The sequence below is a fragment of the Rutidosis leptorrhynchoides genome, chromosome 11 (genome assembly GCF_046630445.1).
Source record: "Rutidosis leptorrhynchoides isolate AG116_Rl617_1_P2 chromosome 11, CSIRO_AGI_Rlap_v1, whole genome shotgun sequence".
Taxonomy (NCBI): Eukaryota; Viridiplantae; Streptophyta; class Magnoliopsida; order Asterales; family Asteraceae; genus Rutidosis; species Rutidosis leptorrhynchoides.
In genome coordinates, this window is record NC_092343.1 from 99583212 (window position 1) to 99593785 (window position 10574).

Below are 10574 nucleotides of genomic sequence, written 5' to 3' on the forward strand. Positions count from 1 at the left end.
AGAGTTAATTATACCATTGGTCCTTGTGGTTTATTCAAAATTATACCGCTTGTCCCTATCTTTTTAAAATTATATCGTTAGTCCCTATGGTTTTAAAATTGTATGCCGCTGGTCCATTTCTAACTTCAGTTAACTTCTTTTGTTAAATGATGAGGAATTTGATAAATTCTTTAAGATCGGGGGTTAAAATGTAACTTCAACTTGTCTTTTTTCTTCTCTAGCAAGCACCTGCCCCTTTACTTCAACGTGCCTAAATCCACAATTTTATTTGCATTTCTTCATCTTCACTCTAATCCAACATTTCGTACATCATCTTCACTCAAAATATGATTTTTATCTAATTAACTTAATGATGAATGTTTAGAAGTTTTTGAGATATATGTGTTTGTTTTAGTACAATGTAATTAAGATTTGCACAAGGTGGTATTCAATATATTGTTGATTCATTTTTAACACCTGTATCACATCATAAAGTTTATGCTCTTTGTTAGTGTGTAGATTCAATTGCAAAGAGTCGTAGATGACTGTTGCTGAGAAGAAAAAGGACAAGTCAAAGTTACATTTTTAACCCCTCATCTTAAAGAAATTATTAAATTGCCCATCATTTAACGAAAGAAGTTAACCGAAGTTCGAAATGGACCAGCACTATACAATCTGAAAACCATAGGGACTAACGTTATAATTTTAAAAAGATAGGGATGAGTGGTATAATTTTAGATAAACCATAAGGACCAATCGTATAATTAACTCTTAATTCAATATGACATTTACTTTTTTTTTACAAATATACTATAATAATAAATTCAAATATTTTAATAAATTACGAGTTCACTAAATGTATTTTAACATATTAACAATACCCTTCTACTCCCTTCGTCCTACAAAAAGTGTTCACCAACAAAAAATGTTTGATTTAAATATGTTGTTAAAATGTATATTTTGTTCTTCATTTAATATGTTATTCGAATTCGAATTAATTAGCTTCTTTAACAAGGTAAGTGAGAGAAGAAATTATGAGTAAATGTTTTGCTAACTTCTGTATATAAAAAGTGTAGTATTGAATTTTCAGTGACTTTTTAGTAATATTTTGAGTAAGAGACATTTATTTTGAAAAATATATAAATAGTAATGTGTACTTCTTTTATGGGACGGAGAGGAGTATTTATTTAAAAATACATAGTATTGAAAAATGTCCTTTAATGTCACAAATTTGAACTTAAAATAAGAAATTCTAATCAATAAGTTATTGTTTGAAACCGTTTCCTTTGTGAAATCACCGAAGATTATAACACATTAATAACTAGCTTTAAATTCATTCCTATCAATCAAATTCAAACCCCCCTATAAATACCTATTCCTTTGAACCATCATCATCATCTAAAAAAAATATACTTCTACTAAAAAAAAACTCTTAATATTTCATTCTTTTGAAGAAAAACAACAATGGCTCAAATTCGAAACATAATTCCACTATCTTTGATTTTGGTGATCTCATTCGTTCTTTTGTCAAAACAACACGTCGACGCACAAACTGACTGTGGTCAAGTAATCTTTAAGTTGATGAGTTGCGATTCTTTCTTGTTTGGAGACTCGAACGGGCCTAGCCCACAATGTTGCGCTAGTGCACAAGATTTGGTTCGATAACATGTCAATGCCTTAAAGGCGCAGTTACAATGTTCCCAATCAACTTAAACAACGCAGCTAAACTCACATCGTTATGTCATCTCGACCTCAGTGTTCCCATTAGTCCGTCGGTCGATTGTGACTCGTTATGAACTACTTATGAATAATGGTATTATTAGTATATATAAGTATGATATTATGTATTGCAGCTTGAATCATAAACAATAAGTTGGTTAACAAAACTCTATGTTTATTGGAAATGTTTCTTTTGGGCTAGTAAGTTTGTTACAAGTTTTCAACTTTTCAATAATTTTCATATTTTCAGATTTATAGGAACATTCATGTTTGTGTGTGCATTTTAATTTTATCATAATTATCATAATACATATTACATAATCACATATATCATATTATTAAAGTCTGTTACTCGAATAGTTAAAAGATTACTAAATATATATAGATTAACAGGGGCAAAGGGAAAGGAGATACAAGCATACATATATACATACATTACATGCATATACATATACATATACGTACATATGGAGTACATATTACATACATATGCATCAAATGAAACAATGAAGTGAATGAAACAAAATACAAATGCCTCTCACTCTCACAATAGTATGATAGAAAACTTGATTCCTAGATGACAAATCAGATCGATCATTCCACAAATTATACGATGCCAAGTGGTTCTACCCCTTTGAAGACACATGGCAACAAACCGAAATCTTGATTTCAGGATGACCCATTTGGTTATTTGACCCATATTACCACGCAAAGTAGCATAATGGACAGTGCAGCAAAATCTTGATTACATAGCAACTTACATTGAAGCTGTTTTTTGGATAATCTTCAGCATATCTTGAACCAAACCTTAAAAAGTGGACTAATTTCGTATGCGGTACTATGAATGTTCATGTGAAACCGATTGTCTTGTTTAGTAACCAAAGTGTAAGTGACATTTCAATGGCAAAGATTGTATGTAGGGATGATCTATCCAGCATGAATCCGAAAACAGTGATCCCAGCTCTGTTGTTTTCAAAATACGTCACTGCAAGAAACAAAAAAAAAAAAAATGAAATTTTTAATACTGAATTTCAAAACATAAAGCAAGATTCTTGACGGTTTGGGTTGAAACAGGTCATCTTTAGTAATACGATTCTAATTATAAATTTTACACCTAAAAACCAAATAAAGTTTACCTAAGGCTTGTCTTTTCTGGTACGTGAGTGTGTTCCTATAAATCGGAACCATCTTTGTATTATCCAACTCATCTTCGTATTCTTCATCCATATCTGAATCCATATGAGCATTAAAATTGTAACAAACTTTGTCATTAGCATTAGCCATCGGAGTCTCTTCATTGGGCCCCACATCCTCAAACGAATCAATAGTGGCACAAGTATGCCATTTAGCTGCCAAACTTGTCACAGATTGAGCTTTGTGCGTGATTTTTGCAGCACTTCGTAGACATATGCTTAGACCCGTCACAAGTGTCAATGAGCACAGCTGCCACACAATCAAAATGGATGAGTTGGCTAACGTGTCAAAATGGGTAATTTTTTTTTTTTTTTTTGTAGGTTGAAACAGATCGGGTCACTGCTAGATTGATCTGCAAATACTTTTCATCTAAATTCTTATTCTGTTATAAAGAATTAAAATGCTGAATTTTATCAACAACCCAAATTGACCCATTCATACTTTAACGGATAAAAAAAACTGTCTCGTTTGACTTTTCAATGTCTTTCATTTAAATTTTGACTTTAAATATTTTTATTATTACTATATAACATTTGATGAAAATTATATGAATAGATTCAGTTTTAAAATGTGTTTTTATTGGTATAACTTTCATTAAATATTATACAACACAAACAAAAATATCTAAAGTCAAAGTTGTAAAAGAAAGACTTAAAAAGTCAAAATTATGACAATAATTTTGGGACGGATGAAGTACTACTTATAATTAACGGAAAAAAGTGATATTACCGCAAGTTCTCCAGCAGTCGAAATATTGACAAGTGAACCGGTCTCAGTTGTAACAAGCAGAGAAGCAAACAAACTCGCTGTAACCAAAATTAAAGTTGACAAAATGAACGCACGAAACCTGTGACTTATAATACGAAGCGTTTTTCTAATTGCAAGATGTTCATTCAATATTGAACCCACATCGGCTTGTTTCTCAAACACTTTAGCAAAATCCTCTAACCGAAGAATTTGTAAGGAACATGTGAGTTTAAATAACACACAAACAAGAAAAAAGAGTGATGTTCGATATAACCATGAACATAAAAGCAAAATGCAAGCGAACGCGTGGCTAATGTAAATGTTCGAAATGTAAGGTATTTGTGTTCCTCCTGAACTGAACCACCATATTTTGTAAGCGCAATCAGCTAGAAAACATGGACCGATGAATGAACATAGTAGCTTCATTGATCTCTGCATATATGTAGATTCATGCAATGAAAATGTTAATATGATAACACAAAAATAAAATTAAGAAACTTACATTTAAGAATGTGTGTTTTGAAAGTGATTAATCAGTTTTAGTGTTTAGGTAACCTTCTTTTGTTTATAATCAAAGAACAATTTTTGTTCTAATAATCAGTTTGACATTAGTTGCAACAAATATTGGTTAACAAAGTTCTTTAAAATTAACAATCACGCTTAACTAATTAACGTCCTGATATTCACAAGCAGGGGCGAAAACAAAAAAAAAAAATCACCGGGGGCAAAAAAAAATTTGGGTCACAGACTTTTGGGTTGGGGGCAAAATCAAATTTTAAGCCTGAAAATTTCAAATACACCGGAGCAAAATCAAAATATTCGAAATTTTAAGCCTGAAAAAAACCTAGGAATTTTAAATTGACTGGGGGCATCTGCCCCGGCCCTATGCTATTTCCGCCACTGTTGACAAGGGTCAAAACGTTCAGAGGATAATCTGGTTAAATCACATATGTCCAAGTAAAAATAATCGCCCACACAAATGTCTCTTTCATTTAAACAAAACTTTATAAAATTGCTGCTTTTAATATTTTTTTTCTTGTTTACATTATATAAATATATAATAAAGCTTCACTTGTGTGTTGAAAATGAAATGTGAGAACATGAGGAGCTCTTTTAAGCATTCTTTGGTGCCAATAATACCTGTAATTGTACATTTCTGTTGTGGACCATGTTTCATTAAATATTAAAGATCTTTTAAAAGAAAGTTTTTTAGGAGTAATTTATCTAAGCTTTAAGTTACACAACTTTCAACAAAAGATCGTGAACAGAGTTGTATGATAACCATATCATATGGCACGATGTAAACTTTGACAATCTTCTATGAAAATGAAATAATTTGGCATTAGTCATGTGACTCATCACCCATGAGTCATGGTGTATTATTTAGTTTAGTTTGCTTTTACGCCACGTATCAAAAATAAATACATAAAGATGAAAAGATAAAAAGGAAAATGGAAAATTGTAAATGGAAGAGTGTTTAAGTCATTCCCATGTCAAAAAATTCAATGTGATTCAACTAACTTCTTCTCTCAAAAAGCATATGCGTACGACATCACTTTTTAATATAACATTTATCTGATATACTAACAGGGGTTTCATTCGGTTTGACTTATGAAACAATTAAGAATTCAAAAAATATTCATGTCTCTTAAGCAGTCATTTACTTGAAGAATTTGATGTAGTTGTCTACATCTTAGAAATTAGTGGCGGAACTTGAAAATATATATTGAGAGGGCAAAAAAAAAGTTGCAAGTTTAATACGGAGTATGTTTATACATGAGATTGAATATTAACGCTAAACTTTTTAACAATAAAGGAGATTAAAGTATTGAAATCGGAAGAACTAAATAATATTGTTAGTGTTATTGTTATTGTGTATTATGTATGTTTATATGTTATTATTATGTATTTGTATAACATTATAAAACACATTTAATAGTAGTTACCATAACCAAAATTAGAAAATGATTATAGTTGGAACTAGCAAATTAGAAAATGATTAAATTCCCAGTTGTATTTTAAATTGCTAAAATGATGGTAATAATTAAAAAAAGCACCGTCATGTAAACCCCACGAAAACGATCCCTAACTTTATTCCTAGGCAAGAAAAATTCAAGTTAATCACGCTATCCAATCTATCCATTGAAATCGTGCACCATAGTCCAAAATTAACAAATCATACCCTAATCTTATAACTAATCATGATTAAGGGAGAAAAATGAAATAAAGTAATAACCTAATTATTATTATTCAATCATAATTTCTCAATACGGTGGTCTTACTATTATACCCTTAAGATTTTAATTTTAATCCTTTTTTAAAAGGATACCAAAATACCAAAATGAAACAAATATAAAAAAGTTACTCGATGAATCAAACTATTTTTACTAATAATATACTCCCTCCATTAAAAAAAAAATTACAGTATCTCCTAAAAACTACTGTTGTATTTAAAATAAATTTAACAAAACTGATTTCATAATGTCAATTTTGCTATTTTGAATGAAGTTGTTTCAGAAATAGATGATTTGAAGTAATAATAAATGATGATAAATTGAGAAGTTTAAAGATATTTATAGTTAACTTTTTACATGTGAGTGATTGACTTTTTTTGGTTAATGTTAACGCATTAAAGTAAAAATTATTTATTATAATTTGAGTGAATCAAAATAAACTCAAAAATTAAAGAAAAAGAAAACTTACATGAAGGTGATCAGAGTATCCATCACGAACTTTAGCACTAACATCAGACAACTTATCAAGAAACAAGAATCTTCGAAGGCCGTATTTTCGAGCAAACGACGATAAACTAATGAACGATAAAGTTGTGCAAATCGATAGTGACAACTGTACGATCATATCAAACGGCCGTTGATGACTATGATCACATGTATTACATTGATACACAATATGTGATAAGATTGGGACACCAATAGTAAATATGAAAAATATGAACCATGAAAGTGTAACTTTAAATGGGTTGGATTGATCAATAAAGATCCATGAATACCGGGTTGATTCAAGTGTATCAATGATCCAATAGTTTGACTTTGACTTTGGTTTATCGTGATTGGTTATTGTTACTAAGGTTTCTTTATCTTCTTCCATGGATGATTGATGAATGATGATGAAATTATGGTTGATTTAATCTTGTGATTTGGTTTAAAGGAGATGAGGGTGTAAGCTATTTAAGCCAACTTGTTTTTATTTTACATAAGTACCCTTGAGGTTTGGTTACTTTAAGATATTTTATGTTTGAGATTTGAAACCGACATTTTAACATCTTATATGAGATTGCGGTTGAGTTGACAATTTAGTGCTCTAAATGAGTCTAAGTTAATCACGAGCTAAGCTCGTTCTGTCAAAAGCTTAAATCAAGTTGAGGTTAAATGAGTTCGAACCCAAAGTTAAACATAATGTGAATGTGAACATTTAATAAACAAGCTTGAGATTTTATTTTTTATTTTTTGACAGCTGTTAGGATGACCCAGGGAAACTTAACCACCACGCGTTCATCTCCTACACAGTTATACTCGCCATCAACTGCGTTCTATCTTTGGCAGGTTTTTCTTTCTTCTTGACAGAATCCTTTGGGACAAACTTTTTGCCTTTGTAGTTGCCCTGACTCTTAGGTTTGCCTTTACCTTTGCCTTTGGCTTGTGGCTTCTTGATTTTTCCTTCCCGAATCATGAGGATTTCAGAGGTTTTGGATGGAATATTCTTCTCGGCAGTCTTAAGCATTAAATGCAACTCCGAGATAGATTTCTCTAAATTGTTCATATTGTAGTTCAAGACGAACTAGTCATATGACTTTGGTAGTGAGTTGAGGATCAAGTCTATTGCCAACTCAGGACCAATGGAAGATCCAAGCCTCTCAAGTTGATCTATGTAGCTCTTCATTTTTAGAACATAAGAGCTTACAGATGTCCCCTCTGTCATCTTGCATGCGTGTAACGCTCTGACAGTTGCAAAGCGTTGTTGCCTAGCTTGTTGCTGGAACATTTCCTTTAGCTGCTTAAGCATCTCAAAGGCATCATGATGTTCCAGGTCCTTTTGCAAGTCTGGAATCATGGTGGCTAACATGAGGCATGCTACCTCTGTGGAGTCATCCATATGCTTAGTCCAAGCATCTCGGATGCTCTTAGTGGCATTAGCAGGGGGTTCCTCGGGAACGGGTTCATCAAGTATATACGACTTCTTTTCGACTTTGAGAACAATTCTCAAATTACGATACCAGTCTAAGAAGTTCGTATCATTGAGTTTTTCCTTCTCTAAGACAGATCTTAGAGAAAGGTGGTGAACGGGTGTAATTGCATTGGGTGACATCTACAAAATTAACAAAGTTCTTTTAGTATTTTAATATTTGATCCTTTAATAATTAATTACCCTAACTTTCTTATGAAAAATTAATTTGTTAAAGGCTAGAATCCAAGTTACATTTAACCTTGAGTGGTTGGCTGATGCTCTCTCCACTAAGTTTAAATCAACAAGGTAGGTAGCGATCACCAATTAAGTTGTCCTATTTAAAAACTATGATGTTCGGCCCAAGACTGTCATGGGAATCGCGAAACATCATCTCGGTAATCACAAGACGACCGTGGTGGTTGGCTGATGCTCTCTCCACAATGACATACAAATGACAAGCGAGTGTCTTAAAAAGGATGGCATAAACTTACATTTTAAAAGGGATTTTGTGTTTTGTATTATTTCAATTTGACAAAACATTTCGTATAATAATTGTTGCATGCATTCAACAATATATTATACGTATACTTTAGATAAAATCACATTTTATATGTTGGTCTTGAGTTTATAAAATCTCTATTTTAGTCACTCACGGCGTGTCCAATTTTAAACTAATATCCTATATTAATATGTATACATTGAGCGAACTAACTTAAGACCAATTTTAGTTTCTAATAAAACTCATTTTATTTAAAACTTTATACAAGAGTTTGGTTTAAATTTATTAAATTCATAATTTATTAAAATTCATAATTTTAATGTTAACTTTGAGCTTTATGTAAAAACTCCTTTTTATTAAAACTCATTTTATACTTTTACGAAAAACCATTTTCAAAATTATATATAAATTTACCAAACTCTTATTTGTGTTTGATTTGGAAAAAAAAAATATTTTTTAGCATGCAAATATCCTATATTCAAACATGCAACATACAAACATAAACACAACAATTAATAGGTGCATAGTCAAGCCTTTTCCTAATCGGTTTTCGTGAGCCAAACGAAGGGACCGGGTCATTCTAAGGACATAACAAATATCCATGCTTCATTGTGATGTCTTGAAGCTCCCACTTGCCTAGTCAACATTTGGTGTTGCAAATGGCTCCAAAATTGCTTAGAACTCCATCTTGAATTTTCTTCATGTCTTGTTACATTTTTATAGATAAAATATACAAGTCTACACTAATACTTTTACATCTCAAAATTAAACAAAACATGAAAAATAAAATTATTACAAACCATTATAAATGAAAGAATAATTTACAACCCAATCGAATTTCAACACAACCAAACATCACAAAATGGTCTAAAGGCTTTCTATGCACCATGCAACTTAATATATCAACTAGTATATATATAGCAACTTCTACAACCATACATGCATGCAAAAAGAATGATTGTAGCAAACAAATTTCTTAAGTTGCATTTTAGAAATCTACAACTTTTCCTTTTTAGAAGAAAAGTTGTTCATTTCTAATAATAAGAACAAGTTCTTATTGTATATAACACAAGTTTCTTAACACATGCAAAAGCGGCTCTTGATACCACTGTAGGGGTTTGTATGAAATTTTTCATAAAACTATTTAGCAGCGGAAGCATGTACAATAATTTTTAAACCTTTCAAAAACTCCCCACCAAGGATCCAATTGCATGTTGTTAAGAAAATTAAATAATAAATAGTGAGTTAAAATACTACAACCTTTGAAGACTTTGAACTTGAGAAGTTATGGATGCTAAGAATTTAGGAACCAAAGTAGCCTCCCTCTATCGGTAATCCACATGAAAACAAACTTCCAATACCAAATGGATGCTAGTCCTTCACAACCCTTAAAAACAAGTATAAGAAACAACCTTTCTTATTTCTTGTTTACAACACTATCTTGTTTTCCTTGTAAATTCTTCACTACTTAGAAAAACAACTTAGAACATCTTTTAGTGAGGAAAAATGAATTCCTTTTAAGACTTGAAAGTTCTAGTTTTTATTCTCTCAAGTATACGTATATATTGATTCTTTGATAAAACATCATCATGTACATACTCAAGTAATGATCCATCATTAACATAGTTAATTATAAAAGAAAAGCATTCTTCATCATTTCATTTATACTTTTCTTAAACTATTAGTAAGGTCATCATGGCTTCTATTTTCTTTTATCCTTTAATATACAATATAAAATTGATAGTGTATATTTTTACATTATATATAATTAACAAAATAGAAACAAGTAACTAATATACTTGTTACTTACACACATACATGTTTATATATATGTAGTCATTCTCATACAATTGTAGTATTATTATTTCTATTAAATAACAATGTCACAACATGTATAACAAGGTTGTAATATACGAATCATATTCATATATGTAATTGATATTTATTTGTTCATTGTGTGTGACCCTATAGGTTCAAACGTTATTAGTAGTATAGACATAAGTTGTGTCTTGGGCATTAATAACCAACAATGTGAAGAACATTTAATAAACAAGCTTGAGTTTTTTTTCTTTTTATTTTTTTTATTTTTTGAACAGCTGTATAAGTTTTTTTTATTTCATATTCGGCAGAAAAACTAAAACTCTTATAATCAATTGGGGACTTCATTAAATAAAGATAGTCCCCAAAAACGCACAATCAAATAAATTACCGAGCTCAACGAGAACCTAGAACCTAACTAAAGTTCAAAACC

The 10574-nt window shown here is 30.8% G+C and overlaps 2 protein-coding genes across 2 annotated transcripts; both read right to left on the reverse strand.

The window, feature by feature from the left end:
* Nucleotides 1-2154: 2154 nt before the first annotated feature.
* LOC139877099 (uncharacterized) lies at nucleotides 2155-6818 on the reverse strand. Its single transcript, XM_071864514.1, has 4 exons — nucleotides 6343-6818; nucleotides 3622-4071; nucleotides 2835-3141; nucleotides 2155-2683 (listed from the first exon to the last, which is right to left on the reverse strand). The coding sequence occupies exons 1-4, from the start codon at nucleotides 6745-6747 to the stop codon at nucleotides 2547-2549; spliced, it is 1299 nt and encodes a 432-aa protein (XP_071720615.1). The 5' UTR covers nucleotides 6748-6818; the 3' UTR covers nucleotides 2155-2546.
* Nucleotides 6819-7437: 619 nt separating this feature from the next.
* Nucleotides 7438-7965, reverse strand: LOC139874814 (uncharacterized). The gene has a single exon (XM_071862207.1). It carries the CDS (start codon nucleotides 7963-7965, stop codon nucleotides 7438-7440), a length of 528 nt encoding a protein of 175 aa, XP_071718308.1.
* Between the last annotated feature and the right edge of the window lie 2609 nt (nucleotides 7966-10574).

Excerpts from the sequence above, each read along its gene's own strand:
- LOC139877099 (XM_071864514.1), bottom strand. The coding sequence starts at position 6,747 with ATGGAAGAAGATAAAGAAACCTTAGTAACAATAACCAATCACGATAAA. Across the intron at positions 4,072-6,342 it reads GATACTCTGATCACCTTCAT|AGATCAATGAAGCTACTATG; the intron begins GTAAGTTTTCTT and ends ACATATATGCAG. Across the intron at positions 2,684-2,834 it reads CCAGAAAAGACAAGCCTTAG|TGACGTATTTTGAAAACAAC; the intron begins GTAAACTTTATT and ends TGTTTCTTGCAG.
- LOC139874814 (XM_071862207.1), bottom strand. The coding sequence starts at position 7,965 with ATGTCACCCAATGCAATTACACCCGTTCACCACCTTTCTCTAAGATCT.